General features: G+C 43.7%; 1 protein-coding gene across 1 annotated transcript in view; it reads left to right on the top strand.

Moving 5' to 3' along the window:
* The window catches only part of ME1 (malic enzyme 1), a 546,137-nt gene that overhangs the window by 298,155 nt on the left and 235,180 nt on the right, over positions 1–12,802 (top strand). The window contains exon 3 of the mRNA XM_040350020.1: positions 8,157–8,306. Coding sequence (XP_040205954.1) covers positions 8,157–8,306 — 150 coding nt within the window. The remainder of the gene's footprint in view (positions 1–8,156; positions 8,307–12,802) is intronic.

Genomic DNA, 12,802 nt, shown 5'->3' with positions numbered 1-12,802 from the left:
TATCGCCAAAACGCGTCTGCTGCTGACTGTACTCACTGTGAAGGCTTCAAATAAATACTTTTGATGGTATGGAGTTGCCAGCTGTTTCTTTTTCCTGATGACTGCATTGTCTTTCAGTATATGGGAGTACACCTCAACTTGGACACCCTAACTGCAACTTCCAAAGTAAGAATTTGTTTCCACTGCTCTGAGCAATACAACCCTCTTTCGTTTGAACCTTCTTCCATTGCAGTTATCCAGCTCTGATGCTCATATGCCCATTGTAGGTGCTTTTAGCTGTGGACACTGGTCTGCATGGGCACTCTGACGGGTTTGCGGCTTACATTCTGATTCAGATTCAGTGCTTTTAAAATCTGCCTTTAATAAGACTGTATTTTAGTGTTTTTTTTTAAAACTCAGCTTATGCAATCTGATGTTTCTAATCTTATTGATGCAGTATGCTCTCCTATTCATAGGGCATCAACCTGTTGTACCTGGTATGAGGTCTTTTTGGGCTTGTGCTGCCACAAAGTCCTTCCTATACAACACATAGGTTAATACCTATGTGTTTCTACCTCTTGAATTCACTGATAGACAGTTGGACACCCTGTTTGTGTCTCCGTTTGATTTTAACAGGATCTACTCTCCGTCCTCTGCTGGAAGTCCCTTTGATTTGTGAAACCATGTTACAATGGATCATATACTTTAAAAGGGACCCCTCCGACACATGGCAAAACCCTCATATTCTGGTACATGTAGAACAAATGTCTGAGGCACTGCATTTCAGTGATGGCATCTTAGAAACATCTAAGTTTGTCTCTCGCATGGCTTTCTATATGTGTAGAGTACTTTGGCTTTGTGCTGTAGAGGATACCGTTAAAGAATCCTTTTCGACTTATTCTTTGAAGGAAGGCATCTCTTTGGTCTCAAACTGAACAGTGGCAATCCTGATCCCACTGGTCCTCACACCATACACCTGTTTCAATGCAGAAGTTCCTGTTGGATCCTCTTTCTGAAGGCTTTAAATGTCTACATTTGAGTACAATAGATTTACTTGGAATCCTCCAGGCCTGTCATAGCCTCCATACATTGAGGAGATTTTCTAGGCTTTGTGGACATCAAAGATTTGTTTTGTTTTGCTCTTGGCAGTCAACATTATCAGTTTGTGCCCCTACCATTTGGTTTGTCGTCTGCACACCAAATGTTCACCAAGGTATTGGTCCCCATTATATGCTCCCAGGGCATTCTTATTGTGAGATGTCTGGATGATCTAATTTTGAATGTAAAGTCAGCACATATTCTGAACAACATTGTGTTGCAGACAGTCCAGACCTTAAAAAGTTTTAGTTGGACCCTGAACCTTTAGAAATTGGCACTGGAACCAACCCATGGCTTGGAGTTTAGGCAGAGTTTTTTTTCCCACAGGACTCTCCACTCCCAGACTCAGACTTTACTGTCCGGGAGCCATCTAACTTTGCTAATCTGCATGACCATTTAGGACTTTGCCTTTTAGACAGTTCTATGTGCTTACTTTCCCCTAAGACTACACTCTACATCATGATATTCTGTCATCATGGGACACATAGGTATGGTCTCTATACAAACCAAGTCACCGGACACCTAAGACCAGATTGTCTCTGGCCTGGTGGCTCAGAAATCCTGCTCTGTTGTTCGGGAAATCCATCCTCCTGCTGTCTTGGAAAATCCTAACAGATGCTAGCCTTTAGGGCTAGGGAAGATATTTAAATGTTTTGTCAGTGCAAAGGCCTTCGAGAAAATTAATTGGAAGATGGGATTCCTCCATCTCTGATTTCATTGTCTCTATAAATCTAGACATTTCAACTGAAGGGTCATCTGATCTGCATTCAATTGGATAACACCATAGCATAGAGGAACCGGTAGTCTTGTGGCAGTAAAGCTTCCAGCTCGGCAGCGACCTGCAGAGATTCAAACCATCTATGATCAGGTTGATTGTACCCAAGTCGATCCATTGCATTCCATTCACAGCCAGAAATTGGTAAACTGCAATATAATAAATATTTGCGTTTTGAGTTTAATACTGCTTCCCTAGATTAATATTTGTATATTGTTTTCCTTCAGTCATCTGAATGTATCATTTGGTGAAATGATCTTTTAAAACAATGACTTCTTTGCACCTATGTCCCATATTTATGCTCCATGAATAATTATATTTTATGTAATACTGATCCAGTATTCTGAAATCCGTACAGTTTTTAAATATGCACAGTGTGGAATAGTGATCCCTTTACATAAGACATTCTTTTTTGTCAAAGGAGGAATGGTAAATGCCTCTATGTGTCAGCAGCTGGCCTGTCAGACAGAATGAATGTGCATTTAATATTTGTTTGGTTTTAGTTATACATCTCTAACATTCCTTTTTGATGCATTTAAAAGGGATGGCCTCACAAGACCAGTCTTTATAACTCTGCCTTTATACTTTATACACAGCTCACGGCAGGGTAAGACATCCCAAAGACACTCACCTAAGCAAATTACAGTAGTACATTTTGTTCTGTCTGCCAAGTCTTGCTTATTTTTCTTTCACAGTTCTACTGTGCAATGGAGGATTTCAGTTATAAAACCTACATTACAAATCTGGAATTTTAAAACTAGGGGTGTCACGGCATATGTGTTACCTGATCTAACACATATGGGTTGGTTTACTAAAGGCAAAAAGGCTGTTAATTTTTCAAGGGAAATTGCACTTTGCAAAGGAAGTTGCATTTTTGCAAGGGAATTTTCCCCAGAGCTAAGTGAATAAGGGGATACTCTGCTGACTGCCATCATTTAATCATGTGGAAGCAAAAATGCTGTGTTTTTATTTTCTTTGAACTTGATTGGGTATTCCTTGCAAAATAAAACTTCACAGCATTCACTAAGTTCTGGGGCAAATTCTCTTGGAAAGTAAACATAATTTTGCCTTTAAAAAATCAACAACATAAGGAGAATCTCTTCACTGTATGTGTAAAACCTATATTTGTTAAAGCCATACAAACTCACCGCCCACTTTATTAGGAACATCTGTTCAATTGCCAATCACATGGCAGCAACTCAATGCATTTAAGCATCTAGACGTGGTGAAGATGACTTGCTGAAGTTCAAACCAACATCAGAACGGGATAGAAAGGGGATTTATGTGACTCAGAACGTGGCATGGTTGTTGGTGCCAGATGGACTGGTCTGAGTATTTAAAAAAAATGCCGATCTGCTGGGATTTTCATGCACAACCGTCTCTAGGGTTTATAGAGAATGGTCCAAAAAAGAGAAAATATTCAGTAAATGGTAGGTGTGTGGACAAAAATTCCTTTTTGATATCGGAGGTCAGAGGAGAATGGGCAGACTGGTTTTTGATGACAGAAAGGCAACAGTAACTCCAATAACCACTCATTACAGCCAAGGTATGCAGAATACAATCTCTGAATGCACAACACATTGAACCTTGAAGGAGATGGGCTACAGCACGCAGCAGAAGGCTACAATTCGCACAATCTCACCAAAGTTGGACAATAGAAGATTGGAAAAACACTGTCTGCTCGCATGAGTCTTGATTTCAGCTGCTACATTCAGATGGCAGGGTCATTTGGCATATACAACATGAAAGCATGGATCCATCCTGCCTTGTATCATTGGTTCAGACTAGTGATGGTGGTGTAATGGTGTGGGGGATATTTTCTTGGCACACTTTGGGCCCCTTAGTACCAATTAATTATTTAAACACCACGGCCTACCTGAGTATTGTTGCTGACCATATCCATCCCTTTATAAGTATAGTGTACTCATCTTCTGATGGCTACTTCCAGCAGGATAATGCATCATGTCACAAAACTCAAATTATCTCACCACTGGTTTCTTGAACATGAACCTGAACATTCCTCAATCCAAAAGAGAACCTTTGGGATGTGGCAGAGATTGGCATCATGGATGTGCAGTTGAAAAATCTGCAGCAACTGCGTGATGCTATCATGTCAATATGGACCAAAATCTTGGAGGAATGTTTCCAACATCTTGTTGAATCTATACCATGACGAATTAAGGCAGTTCTGAAGGCAAAATGGGCCAAACCCGGTACTAGCAATGTGTACCTAATAAAGTGGCCGGTGAGTGTATATGTTCTCTGTGACATTCATACAGTGTATGCACTGGGGAGTATTGGCATCACCTTGACTTGCATGGACAGCAATAAAAAACATATCACAATTTTAACTCTTTAAAATGTGCTTTGTCTTTGTGTGTATCCCCATTGGTGATTTTTCCATAACTTCCTGTACAGAAAGGAAGTGAGGGGAAATCTTCACCCCAAACCCCCCACCTTCTTTATTCAAAATAAATGTTTTGAGCACAGAATTCCAAACACTATTAAACATGTGACTATCTGCAAAACTCATGCACTTTATTATATAAGAACATTTGCCATTTGGAGCATGTTAACAGTGTTGCCAAAATTAGGGTCATTGCAACATGCCAATAAGTTTTGCTTATTCATATAAAACTGACTCTTTTGTGCAGTGCTAATCCCATCAGCCCAAATTTTACAAAGCAGCTCACCAACTGGCTCTACCTTGCCAAAGTCATACATACACAGGAATGATTTTTGGGTTGAAGTCCATTAATCTGCTGATATGTCTTTGGATTGCACGAGGATGTACTGTGAAGCTACAGGAAGGATATACAAACGCCATGAAAATATTTGTACTTGGTTCGAGCCAAACACTGAAACCTTCTGCAAGGCTAGAATGTTAACCATTAAAGTGTTACTAAAGGATTTTTTTTTTTTTTTTTAGTAACACACATATTTCACTTACCTGCTCTGTGCAATGGCATTGCACAGAGTGGCCCTGAACCTCCTCTTCTTGGGTCCCCTGCCGGCACTCTCCACTCCTCCTCTTCAGTGTCTTGCCATGTGTATAGATACACAGAGCATGGCCCATGCCTTCCCACCCACTCTCTTCTCACTGGATTTGATTGACAGAAGCAGGAGCCAATTATTATTATTATTATTATTATTATTATTCACGATTTATATAGTGCCAACAGTTTACGTTGCGTTTTACAATGTAGATGGGGGACAGCACAATTACAGTACAGTTCAATACAGAAGGTGCAGGAGGGCCCTGCTCATAGAGCTTACATTTTAAAGGGGGGGGGGGGGGTGGTACAAAATGGTTTTCGTTGCTGCCTCCATGTTCAGAGAGCAGTGATGCTAATCTTGAAAAAAACATTTTAGGGACTATACTCCCTGGCAGCTGTGACCTCTGTACAGATGTAGCAGTCCAGTCACTCATTCTCTGACACAAACAGTAGCAGGTAGCTCTCCAACACAGCAACTCTCTCTAGTGGTCACCTCCCATGCTCCTCATGAGACTGCCTCAAGCTCCCATCCCCCCTTTTCTTCCTCCTGCAGATCCCTGTACTCAGGGACTTGTAGTCCCTTTGAATGATTGACTTGCTAAGAAACTGTATCCTAGGGACTATATTTCCCATGAGTTCAGGCAGTTCCCAGCAGTCCTCTTTCCTCCCAGGCTGCACAGCAGACAATCAGTATGCTTTTATGCCCTGGGTTTGTAGGGGGACGCACTCTGTATAGTTGCTTTCTGTTTATTCACAAACTGAAGTATAGTAAACACAAGTAACTATTCTTCAATTATGAATGAATACAGAAGCAGTCGGTACCAATTTCTCACTGTGTTCATTCAGAAAATGAAGGGACTGGTAAACATACTGGTCCTCCACTCTCCATCTTGATACCAATCCTGTGCCCAGCTGAAAGTTAGAGGGTGGGAAAGGAAGAGAAGCCATAAGTACTGCAGGAAGTGGGGGTACACATGGGGATCGAAGCTCTGGGAAGGGGGGGTTGATTGGAGTGGTAGAGGGGTGCAATTACTGGAACTGATCCCCCAGTGGCTCCCCCTGCAGCAGCTAAACACCAGCCAGAGAGAGAGAAGGAGGCTGCACTGGAGAGGGAGTCAGAGGATCGGTTTAAAGGATTTATCCTGCCACTCCAAACACCCTGTCTTGCTTGTCAGCTGCCCAGGTTCCCCTGTTAAACTGATAGGACCCAACCCAGCAACCATACAGGAAGGCCAGCATTACACCCATATCAGCAGTCCTGGTCATGCCTCCCTGTTGAGTCACAGCTAGAGCGCTGAAATAGGCAGGGAGCATGTGTTTTGCTGGTTGCATGGTTCTCTGCAGTTAGGACTCCTTGTAGGGGTCTGTCTGACCATTGCAGCAAGGACCGTTGCTCACATACAGGTAGCAGCAGTCTTCTGTACAGCATGCCATTGGGATCTGAAGCTTTTATGTTGCTGGTGACAATATTTTTAAAGGACCATATGTGTTTGTCAGCAGTCTGTGTATCTATGAGATATACCATAAGACTTAAATTAGGGCTTTGACACATGGCATGAAGGAACATGGGGTTCTACTTCTGAAAATGGCTTGGTTGCCTATGTTTTCAAAGCCCATCTCAACATACCCTCAACCTCACTTCCCTCCTGTCTCAACCCTTTTTGCAGTTTTTTAACAATCTTTTAGAATGTGTTATACTAGCAAAGTTTCTTAGTGCAGAGGTTGGTAATACAGTGCTGCAAATGTGTTCATGCCAGCCTGTCCTCTGCTGACATTATTACCAATGGACTTCTGGATTCTAGGAGGCCTCAAGGAATGGACATTCAATAGGAAGTGTCCACATCACACAGGTGATGAACTGGATACTCAAAGAAGAGAGAAGGATCCAAATGTCATGTGAAAAAGGATTTAGGTGAGTAAAATGAGAGCTTAGGTATTTTTTTGTTTTACACCAACAATTTAGTTAGAGGGGAGCCGGGGGAGCCAAGAATTCAGCATAAATCAGTTGGTGTTGTATCAAAAAGAGTCAAAACTCCTGATCTGCATACTTATTTTGGGTGAGTGAATTTGGATGTTTTTTTTTGTTTTTTTTAAAGTGTATTTTGTGCGTGTACTCGAGAGAGAAGCCGGACTGCAGGAGTTTGGAGTAGGCAGGCCTTCCCCAGAGAGGCAATCTGCCACCTTTCTCCATGCCCCGGGTGGCAATGGCGGGTGTGTGAGGGGGTCCTCCCACACAGCCTGCCCTACCTGCTCTGCTTTGAAGCCCAACGGGGCAGAGGGACTCCCTATAAGGGAGTGAGAGGATTTGCCCGCTCAACCAGCCCCATTAATCCTTCGCCTCTCTTTTCTAGAGACCGCGTGGTCAAAGTGCGTGCATGTTAACCCAATTTCGAGTGCGTGTGTAAGTGTGGTGGTTTTTGTGGGAGGGGGGTGGGCGTACTAAGCGCAGGCTTACCTCGCATAGCACACCCACCGGGAGCCGGGCTGAGACCACCAAACTCAATTCACATGTAGCCGAGACTGGGATCCAAACCCCTAGCTGCAGAGGTGAATGGCTTGTCAGCGCAGTGCCAATCGCGTTGAGGCACCACAGCTCCTCAATTTGGATGTTTTTAATACATAGAACCTACATGAGGTTAGCAATGTGTGGGGCTCGGGGGTTAGCAGAGAACTGTGGTTTTACCCCCAGTGACCCAACAGAACATAATGTGGTGGGTGATATAGCATTAGAGGGGACTAGACCTTTCAAAATACTTTACTTACTTTTGATGCTGTTAATACATGTAAACAAAGACTTTGTAATCTGTATTTGTAAAAATGTGATAAGTGCATGTCATTTAGCTGTTTCTGGTCACTGAACATTAATTGTATTCTGGGTTCTGCAGCCAGAATTCCATGCTGATTGTCCTCAAGAAACCTGAACCACTATCCTAACTTGGCTTCTCGTGTAATAGTTCTGGCTCTGCTACAGACTTACAAGATGAAGAACTGTTTATAATAGCCTAGCATTGTGGTTTATTAATGTGCTTGGCAAAAGGTTCATTAACTGGCAGATGAGCTGACATGGCAAAGAATGGTTTGTAATCTTAAGCAGGTGTTTTCAAAATAATTGCCTTGTTATGGCTTCTTGTGGACAGTTTATTATACCAGGAGCAAGTATGAAATATTGTGAGGTCAGTATTTTGTATCAGGTATGTTTGTGGGTACATGGCAAGACATTTGAGAAAATGAATTTTATGTATAATGATCATCTATTACATCACATTACTATTTTTCAGGTCATCTTTTATTCATTTTTTATCATGCAGGTATATTTTGCTGATGGGATTGCAAGATCGGAATGAAAAATTGTTTTACAAAGTTTTGACATCTGATGTTGAGAGATTCATGCCTATTGTATATACTCCCACTGTGGGATTGGCTTGTCAACAGTATGGCTTAGCATTCCGAAGACCAAGGTATTGTGAACCAGCATTTCAGTAATTATTTTGTAAAATATACAGTTACAAGTGCCTTGAAAAAATATTCATACCCCTTTAAAATGTTATACATTTTGTCATGTTACAACCAAAGACGTGAATGTTTTTTATTGGGATTGTATGTGATAGACCAACACAAAGTGGCACATAATTGTGAAGTGAAAATGATAAATGGTTTTCAACATTTTTTACAAATAAAAATTTGAAAAATGTAGCGTGCATTTGTATTTAGCCCCCTGAGTCAATACTTTGTTGAATCAACTTTTGTAGCAATTACAGCTGCAAGTCTTTTTGAGTATGTCACTACCAGCTTTACCAGAGAGTGACATTTTTGCCCATTCTTCTTTGCAAAATAGCTAAAACTTTGTCAGATTGGATGGAGAGCGTCTGTGAACAGCAATTTTCAAGCCTTTTTACAGATTCTCAATTGGATTTAGGTCTGGAATTTGACTGGGCTATTCTAACACATGAATATGCTTTAATCTAAACCATTCCATTGTAACTTTGGCTGTATCTTTAGGGTCATTGTCCTGCTGGAAGGTGAACCTTCACCCCAATCTCAAGTCTTTTACAGACTCTAAGGCCCCATACACACGAGAGGATTTATCCGCGAATACGGTCCAGCGGACCGTTTCCGCGGATAAATCCTCTTGAGGATTTGTGCGGATTTCCATGCGATGGAGTGTACTCACCATCGCATTGAAATCCGCGGCGAAATCCTCTGGCGATGACGTGTCGCGCCGTCGCCGCGATTATGACGCGGCGACGTGCGCGACGCTGTCATATAAGGAATTCCACGCATGCGTCGAATCATTACGACGCATGCGGGGGATCCCTTCGGACGGATGGATCCGGTGAGTCTATACAGACCAGCGGATCCATCCGTTGGGATGGATTCCAGCGGATAGATTTGTTTAGCATGTCAGCAAATATTTATCTGCTGTAATCCATCCCAGGGGATAAATATCCGCGGAAACAGATCCGCTGGAGTGTACACACCATAGGATCTATCCGCTGAAACCCATTCGCTGGGATTTTTCAGCGGATGGATTCTATCGTGTGTATGGGGCCTAACAGGTTTTCTTCTAAGATTGCCCTGTATTTGGCTCCATCCATCTTCCCATCAGCTCTGACCAGCTTCCCAGTCCCTGCTAAAGAAAAGTATGATGCTGCAAATGTCATGTTTCCTGGTGGGGATGGTGTGTTCAGGGTGATTTGCAGTTTTAGTTTTCCGGCACACATAGCATTTTGCTTTTATGCCAAAAAGTTAAATTTTGGTCTCATCTGACCAGAGCGCCTTCTTCCAGGGGCGGTCGATCAACTCGGCTGTGATCTGAGGGCCCAGTCGCTGCAGCGCCACCTGCTGAAGCTCTCAGGGCTCCTGCGGGCCCCCAGCGACCATCTTTTCAGGGCCCAGCGCTGCCTTGGAGGGTAAGGGCGGAGGGTGAGCGCCGCTGGATCACACAGAGCGGGGATGTCCCGCTTACGACCGCTATCATCCGATGTAATGCCTCCTGGATCCTTTGACAGACATCACACCAATCCTGGGGGACGTGTGACGTCTATCGGGTGGGACATCGGATGACCGCAGCCGCCATGTGTAACAGCAGGAGACCTGTGTGATCTGCTCTTCTCTCTAACCCCCATGCACTGATCAGGCTGCATTGAGGGGCACTGGTGGTAAGACCGCATTATGGGCACTGGTGGTAAGGCTGCATAATGGGCACTGGTTGTAAGGCTGCATTATGGGCACTGGTGTTGAGGCTGCATTATGGGCACAGGTGGTGAGGCTGCATTCATGGGCACAGGTAGTGAGGCTGCATTCATTGGCACAGGTGGTGAGGCTGCATTCATGGGCACAGGTGGTGAGGCTGCATTATGGGCACTGATGAGGCTGCATTATGAGCACTGGTAAGGCTGCAATATGGGCACTGGTGAGGCTGCATTTAGGGGCAATAGTGAGGCTGCATTGATGGGAATTGGTGAGGCTGCATTGAAATACATTGGTGAGACTGCATTCATGAACACTGATCAGGCACTGCATTGATGGACACTGGTGAGGCTGCATTGATGGGCACTGATGGGGGCTCTTTCCAACATAAACTCTCAAATGGACACAGAGAGGACCTGCACATGCATGCAATGTCATTATGTGTTGTGCCACGTGTCTCAGTGCCTATTGCAAACCTTCTAGTTTTACTGTCCTGGATAGGGAAAAGGCCACTGCCTGCCTCCAAGTCCCTCCCTCACCCCAGCCACTCACGGTTACCCATCCACAGCAGGGCCAGAGTGCCAGCCACCCACAGTGACCCACCCACAGCAAGGCCAGGGTGCCAGTCAGCCAACCATCCATGGTGACCCACCAACACCAGGGAGCCAGCCAGCCACTCACTTGAGGCAGCCACAGAGGATACGGGAGCCAGCCAGCCACAGAGGATGCAGAAACCAACCACAGCTACAGTACCCATAGTTAAGGTAAGAGGAGCGATGTACAGTGCCAATTTTATTTCTACTTTGTGAGAAGTTGGGACAGGGGTGAGAGTCATGGCAAAAGCAGGAGGTCCTATGAGGACCAAAGTGAATGAAGGTGTTCACGGTGCACTCTGTTAGAAAGAGGCCCCCCTCCAGGTTCTATTATACCCATTTGTAGTCTCTCTAATGGGACCTGTGGGGGACTCGAACAGTCTGTAGCAGACTCTATAATGGATACTGAAAAGAGCCTCTGTTATATTGACCCCCTTCAGGTCCCAGTAGACTTGTTTGTAGTCTCTAATTTGTCCTGGGGAGGGTCTTTTTCTAACAGAGAATCCCTAATGGACACTGTTGGAGAGAGACCCCCCTCCCAGGTCCCATTAGACTCTGTTGTGGACTCGAATAGGACCTAGAAAGGACGCTTTCTAACAGACTGTCTAATGGACATTTTTAAAGAGAGACCCCCCCTCCCAGGTCCCATTAAAAAAAAAGACAGAAGTTGTACTTTGTGCAAAATTTAGTGTCGGGGTCAGCGGTGGGCCATGGGCGAGGTCAGGAGTGGGCCATGGGCGAGGTCAGGGGTGGCCCATGGGTGGGGCCTGATAGGGGGGCCTTGCTTTATTTGGTTCGGGAGCCCTGAGTGTTGTCAGTCTGCCCCTGCCTTCTTCCACATGTTTTCTGTGTCCCCCACATGGCTTCTCACAAACTGAAAACTGACTTTCTTCTTGCCACTCTTCCTTAAAGTCAGATTTCTGGAGTGCATGACTTATAGTTGTCCTGTGCACAGATTCTCCCACCTAAGCTGTGGATCTCTGCGGGTCCTCTAGAGTTACCATGGGCCTCTTGGCTGCTTCTCTGATTAATGCTCTCCAGCCTGTCAGTTTAGGTTGACGGCCATGTCTTGGTAGGTTTGAGGTGGGTCATACTCTTTCCATTTTCAGATGATGAATTGAACATTGCTCCGTGAGTCTCATCAGACCAGGCAACGTTTTTCCAATCTTCTATCGTCCAATTTTGGTGAGCCTGTGTGAATTGTAGCCTCAGTTTCCTGTTCTTAGCTGACAGGAATGGCACTCAATGTGGTCTTCTGCTGCTGTAGCCCATCTGCTTCAAGGTTCGATCTGTTGTGCATTCAGAGATGTTATTATGCATACCTTGGTTGTAACAAGTGGTTATTTGAGTGACTGTTGCCTTTCTATTATCTCTGCCCATCCTCTGACATCAACAAGGCCTTTTCGTTTCACCCAACTGCCACTCACTGGATATTTTCCATAGCGGTAGATGCGTTTTTTAGTGAGTACGCCAGTCCAGAACTGAATTTTTAAGGGCCTGGTAGCCCACTTTTATTTAAAAGCACAAAAAGTTCACAAATAAATCAATAGCCCTTGCAGAGGATTCCACCATTACTGTATCTTGCATACTCAATACTTTAGCCTCCTGGCTTTCATTCTTGCCACCCGGCTGTTTCGGGCCTTTAGCCTAAGCCTAAGTTCTGTTCCTCAGAACAAACAGAGTTTCCTAGAGATAAGCTCTCTCCTCGCTTACTCCTGGCCAGCGCCTTGCTGCTCAATCACCAATGACATCTGCCTCCTGCAGACATGCAGGGCCGCCATCAGGGGGGTACAGGCAGTACACCTGTAAGGGGCCCTGATGACAACCCCATATATATATATATATATTATTATTATTATTAAAGGGCCAAGAGGTCCCCAGGGCCCCCGGATGGCAACATTATTTTTTTTATTATATATATATATATATATATATATATATATATATATATATATATATATATATATATATATATATATATATATATATATATATATATATATATATATATATAAAATAAAAAAAATAATGTTGCCATCCAGGGGCCCTGGGGACCTCTTGGCCCTTTAATAATAATAATATATAATAATAATTATATATATATATATATATATATATATATATATATATATATTATGAAAGGGCTCAGAGGTCCCCAGGGCCCCATGTGG

The sequence above is a fragment of the Rana temporaria genome, chromosome 4, assembly GCF_905171775.1.
Source record: "Rana temporaria chromosome 4, aRanTem1.1, whole genome shotgun sequence".
NCBI classification, from domain to species: domain Eukaryota; kingdom Metazoa; phylum Chordata; class Amphibia; order Anura; family Ranidae; genus Rana; species Rana temporaria.
Note: the sequence above shows the minus strand (reverse complement) of the source record. Positions and strands in the feature narration are given on the sequence as shown.